The sequence below is a fragment of the Cnephaeus nilssonii genome, assembly GCF_951640355.1.
Source record: "Cnephaeus nilssonii genome assembly, chromosome: 1".
NCBI classification, from domain to species: Eukaryota; Metazoa; Chordata; class Mammalia; order Chiroptera; family Vespertilionidae; genus Cnephaeus; species Cnephaeus nilssonii.
The window spans coordinates 48,504,564-48,524,134 of NC_137072.1; the positions used below are offsets into that span (position 1 = coordinate 48,504,564).

General features: G+C 36.7%; 1 protein-coding gene across 2 annotated transcripts in view; it reads left to right on the forward strand.

The window, feature by feature from the left end:
• The window catches only part of MANBA (mannosidase beta), a 106,139-nt gene that overhangs the window by 76,518 nt on the left and 10,050 nt on the right, over positions 1-19,571 (forward strand). For both annotated transcript variants that reach the window (XM_079784965.1, XM_079784966.1), the window contains exons 12-13: positions 82-300; positions 8,303-8,467. In XM_079784965.1, coding sequence (XP_079641091.1) covers positions 82-300; positions 8,303-8,467 — 384 coding nt within the window. The remainder of the gene's footprint in view (positions 1-81; positions 301-8,302; positions 8,468-19,571) is intronic.

The window sequence follows — 19,571 nt, forward strand, 5'->3', positions numbered from 1 at the left end:
TTGGCATTTCTGGGTCTTGATAGTATATTTGAAGAAGTAAATTATACCTTATCCTTTAAACCATTTTGTTTCTGAACTCAGGCAGACAAGACTCGTCCTTTTATCACATCCAGTCCTACAAATGGGGTCAAATCCATTGAAGAAGGCTGGCTCTCTGCTGACCCATATAACAATCATTTTGGGGATGTACATTTTTATGACTATACCAGTGATTGCTGGGATTGGAACATTTTCCCAAAAGCTCGATTTGCTTCTGAATATGGATATCAGTCCTGGCCTTCCTTCAGTACATTAGAAAAGGTAAGCCATCTTTGATTTCCCAGTGGTTCGGAATGGTGAGGGGCTAGGGCATATGTCACTTGCTCAATAGTGGTTCAGAAAACGAAATGAAATCTACTTCTTATTTTAAATCACATTTTAGGAGGAAAACTTTTTTTTCTTTAACCTTTGGGGAGCTAAACTCTTGTAGTCATCATTTTGGGGATAGCTTTTCTATATTGCTTTTAATTATAAAATGGGATCCAGTGGCTGCTTAAGCCTGATTTATTATTACACATGAAAATAACTCCTACTTGCTACTTTCTGCATATGATACAACTTAAAAAATTATTTACAGATATTCAGAACTGGAAAGTTTATCACAGTAAGAGAAATGAATGTGATAAGTCTTTGTCTAATGTTGTCCCATCAGGTCATTCACTTCTTTTCTCTCCTCTCTCACTTTTCCCTCTTCTTCCTTCTCCTTTTTCTTCATGGTGGTGTATTTGATTATCAGTATTGCATTTTACTTTCTCTGTTCCTAATGATTCAGTTTCACAGATGGATTCAGTTTTAGAGTTATATGTGTTCTTTTATTTTATTTACTTTATTTTTTTCAAGTTCCTATTTTATTTTTATTTTTCAATTACAGTTGACATTCAATATCTACACTAATAAAAGAGTAAGATGCAAATTGACAGTACCTTTGCGACACCCACCAGCCAATCAGGAGTGACTATGCAAATTAACCCAACAAAGATGGGGGTTAATTTGCATACACAGGTGCCGTGCGACTGGGGGCGGGGCAGGATGCTTGCGTCGTCGCCATGGCGACAACGCAGGCGTTCCGCACCGCGCCAGCTGCTCCAGGCCTATGGGCAGCGTGGGAAGGCGGAAAGGTAGCTCCAGAGTGAAAAGGCAGCTCTGGCTGGAACGAAGGTGGTGCCAGCAGCCAGGGGAAGGAAGGCCCATTCTTGCACAAATCTTCGTGCATCGGGCCTCTAGTTGTTTTGTAAAAAAGCAAAGCTCTCTTGACCCAACCCCATCTCCTTCTAGGTATCACCCTATTTCTCAGCTTCCGATGTGGCCAGACTTTCTGAAAGAGCAAACTTCATGCTCTGTCCTCGCTTCCCCACTTCTTATTCAGACTTCACCCCACCCTGTCTCAGCTGCTCCCCCTCAATGACTAACCAATGTATTCAAATACCATATCCAAAATGAGCCTTTCTTTATTGTCGTTGTCTTACTGTCCTCAGCAGCATTCCCCACAGTGAGGCACTCTGTCCTTCTTGAAGCACATTTCTCTCTTGGCTTCCCTGGTCCCCATTCTCCTAATTAGGTCCTAGTCCACCAACTGCTCCTTCTCATCCCCGGTATCGGCTCCTCCTACATTACCCAACATGAAATCTCAATGATCTTTGTGCTCAATCTTTTTATTTTTCTACCTAGAGAATCTCATTCATGCCCATGGTTTTAAATATTGTGTATCAACTACCAAGTTTACTTTTCTCCTATTCTTTTTTCTTTCTCCATTTTCTTCTCTATTCTGTGTCCAATATAGAGTCATCATCTTGAGTGAGTGACTGTGGAGACAGCTCAATCCTCATCTCCAAGTGCCGCCCTAGGAGCAGTGGGGAAGGTGGTCATGTTGGTCCCAAAGTTAAGGCACTGGAATTCTCATAATTGCTCTGCCACTAACTTGCTACATGATCTTAACCAAATCATGTGACCCCATCTGTGCCTCAGTTTCTTCTTCTGTAAAATAAGGGTCTGAAAACTGTTTCTGAAGTCCTGACTTCTGAAATCCAGTTACTTCTTCAGGCCTTCCGGTCTTAACCTAAATTCTACCTGAGGGTTCAGTTGTGTGTTCTTTTAAAAACAACATTAGTGAGATGTAATTCTCTGATCATTTAATGTGTGCAGTTTAATGGTTTTCAGTATATTCCCAGAGTTGTGCAGCCATCAACATGATCTAATTTTAGAATGTTTTCATCACCTCCAAGGAAACTCTGTACCCATAGCAGTCACTCCCAACTCTCTCTGACACTCCCATCCCAGCTGTAGGCACCACTACTTACTTTTGCATTTCTATACATTTGCTTGTTCTGCACATTTCATGTAATTGGAATCATAAAATATCTGATCATTTGAGACTGGCTTCTTTCACCTAGCAAAAATTTTAAGGTCCATCCATGTTGTATGATTTATTAGTATGTCACTCTTTTTTTATTGCTGAGTAATATTCCATTGCATGAATATATATTATATTCTGTTTATCCATTTATTATTTAATGTATATTTGTGTTAGTCCCATTTTTGTGCTATTATGAATAATGCTGCTATGAACACTTGAGTACCTGTTTTTGTGTGAACATCTAAGTTATACCTAGGAGTGGAGTTTCTGGGTCATATGTTAACTGTTTAACATTCCAAGGAACTACCAAACTGTTTTCCATAGCAATTCACCATTTTATATTCCTACCAACAGTGTATGAAGGTTTCATTTTCTCCACATTCTTGCCAATACGTACCTGTTATTTCCCATTTCCTCTTTTTATTTTTTTGGCATTTCCCTGGACATTTATATTTATAGAAAATTAGCATTTCTTTAGCTAATCATTTGATCATGTTTTCATGTGCTTGGTGTTTATTTAAATATCTTCATTGGAGAAATGTATATTAAAATATTTGGCCCATTTTAAGATTGGGTTATTTGTCATTTTATTATTGAGTTGTAAAATATATATTTTTTGGATATGTTCTTTATCATATATATGATTTGCAAATATTTTCTCCCAGTTTATGAGTTGTCTTTCTACTTTTTTGATAGTATCCTTGAAAGTACAAACATTTTTAATTTTGATGAAGTTCTACTTATCAATCTTCTCTTTGGTCTTCTGTGCTTTTAGTGTTGAATCTAAGAAACCATTTCCTAATGTAGATCGCAAAGGATTATTTCTATGTTGTCTTCTAGTTTTAGCTTTTAAATTTAGGTCTGTGACCTATTATCCTGTATGGTGTGACGTAGGTGTCTAGGTTCATTCTTTGGATGTGGATGGCCAATTGACCCAACACTATTTATTGACAACATTATTCCTTCCCTCACTGAATTCTATTGACCCCTTTGTCAAAAATCAGTTGGCTCAAATGTTAAGACTTCTTTTTGGATTTTCAGTTTTGTTCCATTGATTTGTGTGTCTATTTTATGGCAGGATGCACTGTCATGATTACTGCAGCTTTGTAGAAAGTTTTGAAAGCAGGAAGTATGAGTCCACCAATTTGGTTCTTCTTTCAAGATGTTTTGACTGTTGTGGGTGTTTTGCATTTCTATATGAATTTTAGGATCACCTTGACAGTTTCTACAAAAAGCCAGCTGGGATTTTGATAGGAATTGTGTTGAGTCTGTAGATCAGTTTGCAAAGTATTGCCATCATAACAACATTGTCTTCTGATTCAGGAACATGTGATATCTTCTTTAATTTTGTAGGTTTTTAAAAATCTTTACCAGAGAACATTCTTAGAGAGAGGAAGGGAAAGACACACACAGACACACACACACAGAGAGAGAGAGAGAGAGAGAGAGAGAGAGAGAGAAAGAGAGAGAGAGAGAGAGAGAGAGAGAGAGAGAGAGAGAGAGAGAAAGAGAATGGATCAGTTGCCTTCTGTATGTGCCCCGACTGGGGATCGAACCCGCAACCCAGGTATAGGCACTGCCTGGGAATTGAACTGGCAACTTTTTGGTGCACAGGGTGATGCTCAACCAACTGAGCCTCTCCTGCTATGCTAATTTTGTCATTTTTGGTGTACAAGTCTTATACTTCTTTGGTTAAATTTATTCCTATTTTATTCTTTTTTGGTGCTATTGTAAATGAAATTGTTTAGTGTTATAAAGATACAATTGATTTTTTTGTTTGTTTATTGAACTTATGTTCTGCAACCTTACAGAACTCATTTATTAACTCTAATAGGTTTTTATTTTCTAAAAATTTTTAGGGGTTTCTATATAAAAGAGCATGTCATCTGCAGATAGAAATAGTTGTATTTCTTCCTTTGCAATCTGGATGCCTTTTATTTAATTTTCTTGCCTAATTGCTGTGGCTGGGACCTCTAGTACAATGTAGAATACAAGGGGTAAGATCAGACATCCTTGTCCCATTCCTTTCCCAGGGAGAAAGTTTTCAGTCTTTCACCATTTAGTATGATATTAACTGTAGGTGTTTCATAGATGCCCTTTATCAGGTTGAGGCAGTTCCCTTTTACTCCTAGTTTGTTGAATGTTTATGTCATGAAAGGGTTTTGGATTTTGTCTAATGCTTTCTGTTCATCTATTGAAATGATCATGTAGTTCTTAACTCCCTCCCCCATCACTTGTGTAGCATAACCACAAAGTTTTAAAACAATTTCAAAATCTTCCTCAATTTCACCGCCTGAACACAACTATTTTGCTTCTAGATATCAAAGTAATATTGTATTTGTAGCTTTCATAGTAGTGTTATAAACTTAGTTTTATTACTCTCACATTGAGGGGCTGATCTTTTGGGAATAATAATAATTCAAAATGAAGGAGGATGAAGTGCAGTATCCCAGTATTCTGACTTTGGCAGAAACAAATACTGAGAATAGGAAAGAAGGAATGAAATGTTGATCTCAGGTACTTATTGTTTTATTTAACAGTAATTGACCCTCTTCTGCTTTGACTGAGGCCCAGGAGGAAACCAAGGCAGTGGAGAGTGAGAGTTCTAACTATATTCCTACATAGTAATTCAAACTTATTATTATCAGACCCCAAAACTGATCACTTTCTTTTCACTACATTTCAGAGAGGTGAGATTTAGAAATTGCTAAACCTTTTTCTTTATTTTTTCTTTATTTTTATTTTTTATTTTTTTTTTAGAGAGAGAGGAAGGGAGAAGGATAGAAAGGTAGAAACATCAATGAGAGAGGAAAATCATCAATCAGCTGCCTCCTTCATCCACTGGGGTTTGAGCTTGCAAGCCGGGCATGTGGCCTGAACGGGAATTGAACCAGTGAGCTCTTGTTACTGAGCTACACCAGCTGGGCTAACCCTTCTTTTCAAATGTATAAGCATTTCTATTCCACCTCCTGAAAATAATGGAATTGCCATGTTTTTTTGATGTCTAATGATGTTCAAAGATACTCAACACTGTATTTTAAAATAGGGAAAGATGAGAAGTTCTGTTCACTATGATTCTTTTATTTAGTCATTACCTCTTTTCAAGTGACATTGCTTAGTTGAGAATTTGAATAGGTAATTGTGAAAATAAAAGAAGCCAAAAGAATAACTTTACATAAAAAGTTGGTTCTTTTACTTAGATCTTTTCTGGTGTATCCAAGAAAAAATATTAAAATGTCTCTTTCTAGTTTGGGAAACATTAATTCTTTGTAAAATAATCATGTTTTTAACAGGCAGTTATTAATATTGCACAGTGATTACAAGCCTGAGCTTTGGAATAAACAGACCTGGATCTGAATCTTAGCACTGCCCACACTAGCTGCATTGCCTTGGGCAAATTATTTAATCATGTTCTTATTGGTAAGTTGGGGTTAGTAGTAGTAAATAACCTATTAGGAGTGTGTGTGTGTGTGTGTGTGTGTGTGTGTGTGTGTATGCATATGTGCATGTGATCATGTACAAAGATTAAGTTAATTAATGATTGAAGCCTTAGTTCTTGCCACATAGTGAGAGCCCATAAAATGTAAGCTATTGTTACTATTCATCATGGCCAGTCTGGCCATATGATTGTTTTATTTTCTTCAGATGCACCTAGGTTTAAAAAACTAGAGGCTGGAACTAGACTGCACAAATTAGCATTGGATCTTGGGCAAATTACTTAACCTTTCTGTACTTGATTTTCTCATCTGTTAAATAGGGTGATAATAGTGTCTGCTCTTATGGTTGTTATGAAGACTAAACGAGTTAATATTCTTAAAAGCAATTAGAACCTTACCTGGCACTTTCTAATTCTTTCTGGTAACATTGTTATAGATGAAATATACAAGACTTCCAAAACACAACTATCAGAAGGTGGGAAGTTTCCCACATAACAGAAGAATAGGGTTACTGATTATGGGATACATTCAAATCATTACCAATCAGAGAGAGGGTTGAGAGGCCCAGAGGTGTGTTTCAGACTTTAAAAAGGAAGAAACATTAAAAAAAATATTATTGATATGTGCATCTCAGATGTGTACAGATGACTATAATACTAATATTTCTATTTTAAATAAATAACAGGAGTAATTCATGTTCTCTAAATTGTCTCTAAACTATATAAAATTTGGAAAAACTTCCACATTAAATATGGCTAATGTACATTACTTATGTTTGGTATAAATAAACGCCTAAAGAATAACTTTTTCCTTTTAAGGTGATTGGTCTGAGCAATGCATGATTACTGGGGATTATAAGTCATATTTTATTTAAAAATGATTTTTTAAATTGCTGTATTCTTTTTAAAATGTTTTTATTGATTTCAGAGAAAAGAAGGGAGAGAGACAAAGATAGAAACATCAATGATGAGAGAGAATCATTGGTTAGCTGCCTCCTGCATGCCTCCCACTGGGGATCGAACCTGCAACCTGGGCATGTACTCTGATTGGGATTTGAGCTGTGACCTCCAGGTTCGGGGGTCCACACGCAATCACTGAGCAACACCGGCCAGGGTGATAAATCATATTTTATGAACAGGGATTAAACTTGTTAATTTTTAGGGATTTTTGAGGATGGGTGGAATATATTTTTTCAAACTCTGTGTCACTTGGATTAAAACTCTGATATTTTCAGATGTATCAGCAGTTATCTTATATCTTTATCAAATGCTAATAGTACATTAAATCATAGGCCTAGAAGCCAGAATTTTTGCTTGTGCTTTTTCTGTAAAAAGATACTACTAACATGTTTTTTCTTTTGTTGTTGTTGTTGCTGTTTTGTTTTACTTTGACCTGATAATAGCTTATCAAAGGGAAAGATCCTGTAAGTTGTGTCTGTCTTTTTAAAAAAGATTTATTTTAGGGGAAAGGAGTATCACTTTTTGGTTTGTATCTTCAACTATATCAAAATTAAACATTTCAAATACGTTTAGTAATCACTGAGAAACAGATGAGCAAGTGTTAAAGCATTTGCCATCTTAATAAGTGATATTTCGTTCCTGTTAAAGAATTGACAGTTAACAAAATGTTGATTTCAGTTCATTCAGTTTTGACAATTTACTTACTTAAATAGATAAAATGACATTTAAAAATACACATAACTAGCTGTGGCCAGTGTGACTCAGTTGGTTGGAGTGTCATCCCGTACATTGAAAGGTCGTGTGTTTGATTCTGGGTCAGGCACATACCCAGGTTGCGGGTTTGATCCCTAGTTAGGGTGTGTGCAGGAGGCAACCAATCGATGTTTCACTCTCACATGGATGTTCAAAGATACTCAACACTGATACGTAATACTCGCTCTCTCTTTTTTCCTCTCTCTCTCTAAAATCAATAAAAACATATCCTCATGTGAGGATTAATTTTTTTAGATAAAAAATACACATAACTAATGTTTATAAAAGGAATAATATTTTGATAAGACCTTCAGTGGAAATATCACATTGTAATTTCCTAGGTTTGAATAAGGGAGGGTATAGGTGCCAAATCCTGGTTTTGTGATTCAATTTTGTACAAGGCTGGTCTTTCACCACCAACAAATGTGATGTAAAAAACATCTGTGAGCCGAAACCTGTTTGGCTCAGTGGATAGAGCGTCGGCCTGCGGACTCAAGGGTCCCAGGTTCTATTCCGGTCAAGGGCATGTACCTTGGTTGCGGGCACATCCCCAGTAGGGAGTGTGCAAGAGGCAGCTGATAGATGTTTCTCTTTCATCGATGTTTCTAACTCTCTATTCCTCTCTCTTCCTCTCTGTAAAAAATCAATAAAATATATTTAAAAAAATCTGTGATATTATTCCAGTGTATAGAGTTTATCAGAAATGTGTAGAAAAGTACTCCTAATTTCCCAATTCGTACCTCTTATTCTTTACTCAAAAGGTTTCGTCTAAAGTGGACTGGTCTTACAACAGCAGCTTTTCAAGTCATCGACAGCATCATGAAAATGGTAACCATGAAATGCTTTTACAGGCTGGACTTCATTTCAAACTTCCGCACAGCACAGATCCATTACGTGAATTCAAAGATACCATTTACCTTACCCAGGTAAGGCATTCTCATCCGGAGTTCAAAAGGTTCCTGCACTTAACATAAGAGATCATGTAAGTTTTGTAAACCTACTGGTATGTGGTGAAAATTATTTTTCATTTTACTGATTAAGGAGTTGATCTTCTTCAAAATAGATGTATGATGACATGTAAGACTTGAAATAGTTAATTTTTGGCATTTGTCTCTCTTACAAGAATAGCTCAGAAAGTTCTACAAAAATGTATGCATTAAAATGTTTCCCAGCTGGGAATGCAGACTGGTGCAGCCACTGTGGAGAACAGTATGGAATTTCCTCAAAAAACTAAAAGTGGAACTCCCATTTGACCCAGTGATCCCACTTCTAGGGATATATCCCAAGAAACTAGAAACACGAATCAGAAAGGATATATGCACCCCTATGTTCATAGCAGCACAATTCACCATAGCTAATATGTGGAAACAGCCTAAGTGCCCATCTGCAGATGAGTGGATTAAAAAAACTGTGGTACATCTACACAATGGAATACTACGCTGTGGTAAAAAAGAAGGAGTTCTTACCATTTTTAAAAAAATATATTTTATTGATTTTTTACAGAGAGGAAGGGAGAGAGATAGAGAGCCAGAAACATCGATGAGAGAGAAACATCGATCAGCTGCCTCCTGCACACCTCCTACTGGGGATGTGCCCGCAACCAAGGTACATGCCCTTGACCGGAATCAAACCTGGGACCCTTGAGTCCGCAGGCCGACGCTCTATCCACTGAGCCAAACCAGTCAGGGCAGGAGTTCTTACCATTTGCAACAACATGGATGGAGCTGGAGAGCATTATGCTAAGTGAAATAAGCCAGGCAGAGAAAGATAGATATCACATGATCTCACTCATTTATGGAATATAATGAACATTATAAACTGATGAACAAAAACAGATCCAGAGACAGAGAAGCATCTATCAGAATGTCAAACCTCAGAGGGAAGGTAGGGGAGGGTGGGGGTAAAGGGGAGAGATCAACCAAAGGACGTGTATGCATGCATATAAGCCTAACCAATGGACACAGACAACAGGGGGGTAAGGGCATGAATGGGGGTGTTGGGGGAGTAATGGGGGAATAAGGACACATATGTAATACCTTAATTAATAAAGAAATTTAAAAAAATGTTTCCCAGCTCAGGATTACTATAATGTTCCAGTAATTAAAACAGTAGCATTTCCCAAGGATAAAATGGAACAATGAGACATAATTGAGTCAAGAAACAGACTCATGTATAATACAGTCACCTGACTTAAGGACGCGATACCATTGCAATCTTGTGGGAAGGGATAGTCTTATCAGTGAACAGTGCTATAGATGGTGGGTATCTTTAGGGGAAAATAAATGAACTGTGACACACTAGACAAAAAGTAATTTGATCAGTGATTAAAGATTCCCCTGTGAAAAGTAGTACAATAAGGCTTCTAGGAGAAAACATAAGAGAATATTTCATTATCTTGGCATAGGGAAAGATTTCTTAAACAGGACACAAAAACTATAACTGTGAAAGAAAATAATGATAAATTGGACTTTATTAACATGGACATTTGTATATCAATAGCACCATTAAGATAGAGAAAAGGTAATACATATACCTGATAAAAGATTTGTATATTATACAATAAAGAACTTCTATAAAGCAATAAGAAAAAGTATCAGTGTTGAGTATCTTTGAACATCCATGTGAGAGTGGTTGTCTCCCACTGATAGCCTATTAAAAAATGGACAAAAGCTTCAAATAGGCACTTCACCAAAGAAGATATCCAAATGGACAGAAAGTATAGGAAAGTCTGCTCAATTCCATTCTTAATCAAGGAAATGCAAATTAAAGCCATGCGGGATACCTCTACTCACAGTGTAATTTTAGCACAATGGCTAAAATTAAAAAGATTGACATTACCAACTGTTGGTGAGAAGGTAGGACAGCTGAAACTTTTTTTTGAAACTTGTAGACATTATTAGTAGGAGTGGAAATTTGTTTAACCACTTTGGGAAATGTTATGGCAATTTCTACCCAAGCTAAACATTTGCTTACTCTTTGATTCAGCATTTCTAGTTCTAGCTATGTACCCTAGAAAACTGAGTGCATATGTCTGTCAACAGACATCTAAAATAAGTGTTCATAGCAACTTTATTCATAATACCCCCAAACTGGAAACAACCTAAATATTCTTTCACAGAAGAATTTATAAGCAAATGGTGGAATATTTATACAGCAAATACTCCACAGCAATAAAAAAACACACAATGAACTGCTGATATTAGCATCAACTTGGATGAATCTATTTAATCATTAGCATCAACTTGGATGAATCTATTTAATCATTTCTTTTGCTCAACATAATGCTCACAGGCATTATGTTGAGCAAAAGAAACACTGAAGTTTCAATATAGACAAAATGAATCAAGATGATAGAGAACAAATTAGTGATGCCCACTCTTGTGGAAGGGATGGTGCACTAAGAATAGGAAAGGGTACAAGGAAACTGTCATGAGTGCTAAAACTGTTACATCTTGATCTGGGTGCCGGTTACATGGTGTGTACATACGTTAAAAGTCACTGAGTTGTACACTTATGATCTGTGTATGTTACATTTTGCACCTTCCTGGACTTTTTCTAAAACAGCTCTATTGAAATATAATTGACAGACCATAAAAGTCACTCATGTTAAGTGTACAATGAAGTGATTTTTACTATATTTATCAAGTCTTGTAACTGTCCCAGGTTCCAATTTTGGAACATTTCTTACATCTCAAAAGGATTCCTTGTGCCTATTTGCACTCATTCTCCTTTTTCCCCTTCATCTCCAGGCAAACATTAATCTGCTTTCTGTCTCTACAGATTTTACTTTTTTCAATATTCCATGTAACTGGAATCATATAATACATGATCTTTTTGCATTTGGCTTTTTTTTTAGTGACCATATGTTTTTGAAGTTCTTCTATGATACAGTGTATATCTATACCTCATTCCCCCTTCTTGCTAAATGGTATTCTCTTGAATGAATATGCCATCTTTTATTCACCTACTCATCAGTTGAGGGACATTTGGATTATTACTAACTTTTGACTCTTATGATAATACTGCTATGAATACTTACATAGAGATCTTTGTGCATGTATTTTAATTTCTCTAAGGTAGAAATATATGAGTGAAATTTCTGAGTTATGTAGGAAACTTATGCTTAACTTTTTACAAAATGATTGAGCTGAATTTTGGATAATAATTTCATTTGAATGTTTCCATTTTACTTTTTTTATTGGCTAAAATTTCATGAAACTGTGAACTATGTAAAATTATATTAAAGCCACTGCTTAGTTATTTGCTGTTTTGCCATTTCAAGTTCTGAGAAAAAAGGTAAGAGCCTAACCTCAGTCATATGAGTTGATCTGAAATAGATCACAAGTTTTTTGTCAAACATGATCACATTTACATTTTTGCATCTTAGCACCAAAAATGTACCAATTTTTATCTAAACTCATGCTCACCCTCATCAGTTTTTTCCCGTATGAAAATGCAAAGCCTTAGATAGAAGCTGAAGCAGAAAACTGTAAGCCAAAAGAATACCCTTTGTTAAAAGGCAAAAAACTGGTTAAGAGAATTTCAAAGTTTCAATAATAATCTTATCAGTTAGGGAAGTTTTGCCATTGTGATGTGTAATTTATGAAATTACCTCACAGAACACAAGTTTAAAGATAAGGTTGATATCTGACCCTTTGAAAGTGTTACATTTCATTTTTATTAGCTTTTTGTAACCAATATTTTATAGAAGTCTCCTAATTTTAATATATGAAACAAGATTATCCGTGTGTATGTGTGTGTGTTTGTGTGTGTGTGAGTGTGTGTGTGTGTGTGTGTGTGTGTGTGTGTGAACCTTTTCAGCTGTTGTTTTCCATGCTGGCTTTCCTCCTCCCAGCTGTTCATTTTATGACTGATATTTTATTCTGTTTCCTCAAAACCATATTCAGAGAACTGACAGGAATAATTCTTTCTGAACTCGTTAGCAGTAGTTCCTAACTACTTGAGGTAGTTAGGAACTGGGTGGGCAAGTGTACTTCTCTGTTGCTGGTTTTTGTTGGTGATGGTTTTGTCTGACAATTGAGCACTGATGCTCCATCAGGCTTTGGCTCACAACTGGACCTGTCTTTGTTGGTTCTGCCATGGGCTTTTCTGCTTTATTAGATGGGATCTAAGATGAAAAAAAAAAAAGCAATTTAGGGTTTTTTGTTTTTTAGTGTTGGATTTTCTTGACTGAAAGACAGACAGGGAAGGTTGGGGTAAAAAGTGTTTCCCCCCCTTGCTGCCTTGATTTTAGAACAGCCATCTTTAACCGTGGACTAAAACCTTCTGTGGTCCATTTTCTTTGTTCCCACTGCCCCCCTTGTCCTTTTCCTCACAGACCGCCATACTGTTCTGAAGAACAGGGTACTGGCCTGTGTGCCACTTTTTCAAAACATTCTATTAAGCATTATTTTCCATAACTTTCTTTTATTTAAAAAAATGTTTTTATTGATTTCAAAGAGGAAGAGAGACATAGAAACATAAATGACGAGAGAGAATCATTGACCGGCTGCCTCCTGCATGCCCCCCACTGGGGATTGAGCCCGAAACCCAGGCACATGCCCTGATCAGGAATCAAACCTGGGGCCCTTTAGTCTGCAGATCAACACTCTATCCACTGAGCCAAACCGGCTAGGGCTATTTTTCACAACTTTCAAAAAAAATCTTAGCTGAGGAAGCTGTGTAGTAAGTTTCTTCATATTTACTAGTAGATGCTTCCCTATGTTCTCTTTATCTTATAAACTGCACAGGTATCCCGGGAGGCTCTTACCTCTTTAATTCTTCTAATATTCCAAACAAATCTTTCCTCACCTTTCATTCTTCTACCACATGCTGTTGTATTGTATTCCGCATAGCCTACATACCCAGGCACACCCTCGTCAGCTGTGTCACACATACCTCACTGCTTAGCTGAGGACTGATTAGCTACCCCGACACATCTAAATTAACTGTTAAGTGACTTACTCTGCAGCTTTGTCTCTTACTAGGCTCTTAGAGAGGAAGCTGGGCTAGTGACAGTCTTTACTAATCCCGTAGCTTCTATCTCCTCTAGTGATTTTATTTATTCTTTCACATACTTATTGAGTGTGTAATGAGGGCTAGATGCTAGAATCTTTGAGAGATTCATATTCTTTAGGGGTCCATTTTATCTTCCCAGGATGCAAGTAACTTGATCACAAGAAGAACAAAAGGCAGGCTGTGCCTCAGTGGGCCCAGTGTTGATGACAGTTGCTACCCTGGAATAGTTATTTGTTTGGTAAACATCACTGAGACGTGATGGAAGATCCAGGCCACGCTGAGCTTTTAAGAAGGGGATAGGGTGGATAAAGGAGAGGAATGAAGGTGAGATTACTAACATAGTCTATGACATACTAGTATATTATATTTATATGCATCATGTACTGGTAATTTAGCAGTCAGGCAGATGATCAGCATTCTTTGAGTGTCTACCAAATGCCTGGCCCCAGGCGATGAGGTGCTTTGTATATGCCTTCTCATGTAATTCTAACATCTCCAGACATCTGTGTTACTATTTCCATTTATTATGTGAGAAAACAGAGGCTCAGAAAGACTAAGTATTTTGTCCAAATTCTCAGGGCAATAAATGGAGCAGGTTTCTACTTTTAAAATTATATCCCATCACAATTGGGATAAGAGGAATTCTATAACTACTGAGGTGTTTGGTTGAATTAAAATATCTATTTTCAGCAGATAAGTAGAGCAGACATCAGAAATTTGGTACATTAAAAAAAGGTCTTATTGGAATAATAGAGAAAATCAACAAAATCAAAAGTTAGTTCTTTGAAAAGATCAGCAAAATAAAAAGTCTTTAGCCAGACTGGCCAAGGAAAAAAAAAGAGAAGACTCAAATTACTAAAGCAGGAATGAAAAAGGAAGCATTATTATTGACCTTACAGAACTAAAAAGGGCGATAAAGGGATACTATAAATAAGTCGTATCACCTAGTAATTTGAGTCTTCTCTTTTTTTTTTCCTTGGCCAGTCTGGCTAAAGATTTTTTATTTTGCTGATCTTTTCAAAGAACTAACTTTTGGTTTTGTTGATTTTCTTTATTATTCCAATAAGACCTTTTTTTAATGTACCAAATTTCTGATGTCTGCTCTACTTATCTGCTGAAAATAGATGTTTTAATTCAACCAAACACCTCAGTAGTTACAGAATTCCTCTTATCCCAATTGTGATGGGATATAATTTTAAAAGTAGAAACCTGCTCCATTTATTGCCCTGAGAATCTGGACAAAATACTTAGTCTTTCTGAGCCTCTGTTTTCTCACATAATAAATGGAAATAGTAACACAGATGTCTGGAGATGTTAGAATTACATGAGAAGGCATATACAAAGTACCTCATCGCCTGGGGCCAGGCATTTGGTAGACACTCAAAGAATGCTGATCATCTGCCTGACTGCTAAATTACCAATACATGATGCATATAAATATAATATACTAGTATGTATCAGTGGTCGGTAAACTGCAGCTCTGTTGACTAATGAGTTTGCCGACCACTGACCTAGATGAAATGGACAAATTCCTAGACACAAGCTATGAAATCTGACTCAAGAAGAAATAGAAAATCTGAAAAAAATCTATAACTAAGGAGATTGAGTCAGTAATAAAAATAAAAATGTCCTTTTACAAAGATGGCTTCACTAGTGAATTCTAAAAAACATAAGAATTAACACCAATCCTTCACAAACTCTTCCAAAAAATAGAAGAGGGGAAACTACTTCCTAACTTATTTTTAAGCCATTATTACTCTAGTATCAAACTAGACAAAGACATATCAAGAAAAGCAAACTATAGATAAATATTCCTTATGAATACGGACAGAAAAAATCTTCAACAAAATACTAGCAATCCAAATGTATCAGCATATAAAAAAATTTATGTACCATAATCAACTGTGATTCATCCCAGGAATGCAACAATGGCTCATTATATGAAAGTCAAACACCTGTTAATAGAATAAAGCAAAGAAAAAAAAACATATAATCATCTCAATAGATGAAGAAAAATCATTTTAAAAATCCAGCACAATAATGAAAAAGACACCCCAATTAAAAGAGATTTGAATAGGTATTTCTCCAAAGAAAATGACCAGTAAGTACATGAAAAGATGCTCATTATCATTAGTCACTAAGGAAATGCAAATCAAAACTACAGTGAGGTACATAGATAGTGAGATATCTAGAATTAAAAAAAGAAAGTAAAAATACTAATATATATGGAGATTATAGTTATTGACTCACATGGTTATGGAGGCTAAGAAGTGCTACAATCTGCCATGTGCAAGATGGGAAACCAGGAAAGCCAGTGATGTAATTCAGTTTGAGTCTGAAGGCCTGAGATCTGAGAGGCTATTGGTGCAAGTCCTGGAATTTGAAGGCCTGAGAACCAGGAGCTCCAATGTCTGAGGGCAAGAGAAGTTGGATGCCCCAATTTAACAAGAGAGAGAGAGAAGAGAGAGAGAGAGAGAGAGAGCGAGAGAGAGAATTCGCCCTTGCTCTGCTTATTTAAGCCCTCAGCTGATTGGATGATGCCCATTGACATTGGTGAGGATGGATCTTCTTTACTCAATCTACCGAATCACCAGAAACATCCTCACAGACACACTCAGAAATAATGTTTTACCAGCTATTGGGGCATTCTTTAATTCAGTCACATTTACACAGAAAGTTAACCATCCCAGTAAGGATGTGGAGAAATTGGACCCTATATGTTGCTGGTGGGAATGTAAAATGGTACAACTGTTGTGGAAAAGTTTTTCAAAGAGTTAAATATTGAATTATCATAGGACCCAAAAATTTTACTCTTAGGTGTATATCTAAGAAAATGGAAAACATGTGTTGACACAAAAGCTTGTACATAAAATGTTCATAGCATTGTTCATAATAGCAAAAAAGCTAAAAGAGTCCAAACATGTATCAACTGATGAATGGATAAGAAATATGTGGTACATATCCACACAATGAAACGTTATTCAGCAATAAAAAGGAATAAAATACTGATACACCATGGATGAACCTTGAAAACATGGTAAGTGAAGGAAGCCAGTCACAGAAGGCCACATATTGCATTATCCCACTTTATAAAATGTTCAGAATAGGCAAATCCATAGAAACAAAGTGGATTAGTGTTTCCAGAAGCAAAGAAGAGGGAAGAAAGAGGAGTGACTGTTAGCCACTGTCACTGTTAGTGACTGTTAGTGTTTGTTTTTGGGTTGATGAAAATCTGCTGGAATTAGGTAATGCACAACCAGTAACTATACTGAGGCCAAGACATGGAAACAACCAGTGTCCCTTAATAGATCATTGGATAAAGAAGATGTGGTAGATATAAGTAATGGAATACTACTCAGCCATAAGAAAAGATGAAATACTTCTGTTTGCTATAGCATGGATAGATCTTGAGACTATCATGCTAAGCGAAATAAGTCAGACAGAAAAAGTCAAGAACCATATGATTTCACTCACTGAAAGCAACAAATGAACAAACAAGACAAACAGAAACTCATAGATGGACGCAGACAACAGTGGGAGCAGGTAGTAAAGGGTAAAGCAGGTCAAATATATGGCAGAGGGAGATTTGACTTTGGGTAGTAAACACACAATGCAATGTACAGATGATGTATATTGTATACTTGAAACCTATATAATTTTATTAATTAATGTCACTCCAATAAATTTAATATAGAAAAACACCCCAATGAATCGTAAACTCAAAGGGTGAATTGTATTGTGTGAATTATATCTTAGTTTAGGACAATGGCTTTCTTGGAAGATTTTTATTGTCAAGGTAACTTTAAGTAATTATATAAAGGATATAAATCACATCTGTCAGGAGAACTTAGCCACATGGCTACTCCTAGTTCCAAGGGTTGGAGTGTGATTCTGGAACATGCAGTGCACCTACAAATCTGTTACTCAGAAGGAAGGGGAGGATGGGTTTTTGTAGACAGCTGGTAACCTCCATCACAGAGCAGAGCTGTAACTGGTACCTTAGGTCTTGGTGTCCTGGTCCAATTTCTTTTTACCATACCATCTGTTTCTCTAAGGAGACTGATTTCATAAGTGTAATCAGGCAAGCTGCCGAATATAGGCATATTTTTGAAACTAAAATAAGATTTGTCTGCTAACATTGGGACTGAGTAACCTTGGAAATGACTAAGCACTGTAAAGATTGCCCTCTTTAGGAAAATGTGCATGAGTGTACAAATATAGGTACAATTTTAAAGGAAAAGAGTCAGTTCCAGAGAGAGTCCAGAGATCTAGGATTGTACAACTTCCCTTAGAAGAATACTGGGAAGTGGCCTTGTGCATTTTTTGAACAAACATGCCATTCATTAGTCCTGACAGGCACCCCTTGGTTTGGGTAAACCCAGGTCCATGTTATTGGCATGGCACCATCTGTCTGTTGAGTGTATTGCACCATGCAGAGCCCGGAGTACTCAAGGGTCTTGATTTCTCCCCTTCACACTAAGTTACGGTATGATAGGCTACCAGTTAGAGCTTGCAAGGGTTAGAAGCTCTGCTTGCATTAAATTTCTTTTTAATTTAAAAATTTAAAGGATTATTCATATTTACCTATTAAATTACAAAAGGTAAATTACAGTGAAGAACTTGGGAACAGAAATAAATAATTATTTCAGGGAGTTCTGAAAATTTGAATAGTTTAGGGACTGAAAACTCAAATGTTTACAGGCAGGTAATTTTGAATGGATGAGAGTATGATTATTGGGAATCGTGGCAAAAAGGGTGTAGAGGCCCTGCCTTAAGACATTAAACAATGACAACATCAACAACAAGAAACATGAAACACCTGCATGTGATGCATGTGGGCCAATTAAAACCCATGTGGGGCTAAGTTTAGCCTGGAGGCCACCAGTTTATGGCATCCTCTCAACTGGATCATAATATAGCAATATGGAACAAGGAGTTTACAATTTGTCACGTTATGAAAAGAGGCAATGCAGGAAGTGAAGAAATTAATTGGGACATAAAATGTTCTTTGCTTTTTTATTTAAAGAAAAAAACTGGCCTAATATTTGGAGAATGATTCAAATTATGCTATAAATACATAACCGTTTAAAGCACAGAAATATATAGAAAGTGCCAGTGCATGGAAATATACCTATGTGAAAATTAAGTGAGAGCAGAATGCAAAATTATAAATGTAAATGAGTTATAATATATGTTAACAAAGATTGGGGAAAAAATGTGGAGTGATGTAAATAATTTGACGGTCATCAGATTTCTTTTTCCTGAAAAGAAGCTTAAATTCACCATGAAGAAAAAGACAATGCAGGCCATCTCTATGAAGAACATCAGTAAAATATCTAGTTGTCTTTTGGATTCGATCTAACTAAGCTGGAGTATGACTGTTTCAATAGGTTATAGCTTTGTCCTATAAAAAAAAGTGGTCATTTTTACCTGAAGGAGATGACTTGGCTACTTTCTCTGTGATACACTGATATTTTGTTTCTGCCTCAGAATTCTGTTTTACTTTTTTCCTCTTCATTCTACTTGATAAATATGGATCCAAGGAAAGTGATTCCAGTCCCAAACTTCTTGAGTGAACCCCTCCTTTAATGCCATTCATGAGGAGGGAAGTCCCTGGGGGTAATGTCAGGGTGTTCCAGGTTCTTTGGCTTCAGAAATGGCCCAGACTTTGCTTCAGGTTCTGGGGTTTCCAGAATGTGGCTGCCACCAGAGTGGAGTGTCCATGGTTGTTGCCATTCGATGCTTGTGCTTGGCCAGCAGCTCCTGAAATGTCTGGGGGTGACCGGGACCCCGCTCCCCCTGTTGTTACTCATTGGTGTGATGAGGGCCTCCTCAGTCTTCCTCTTGTGCTCCCTTCTCACACAGCCCATAAAGCAGTGGCTGCTTTTGCAGGAATCTTGGGATGAAGACAGAGATTTCATGTCTTTCTGAGCCTCAGGTGTAACTGCCACAGGGACAGGGACTGGAAGTTGTGTCATAGGCCAATTATAGCTTGGTAGGTGGGGTATTATT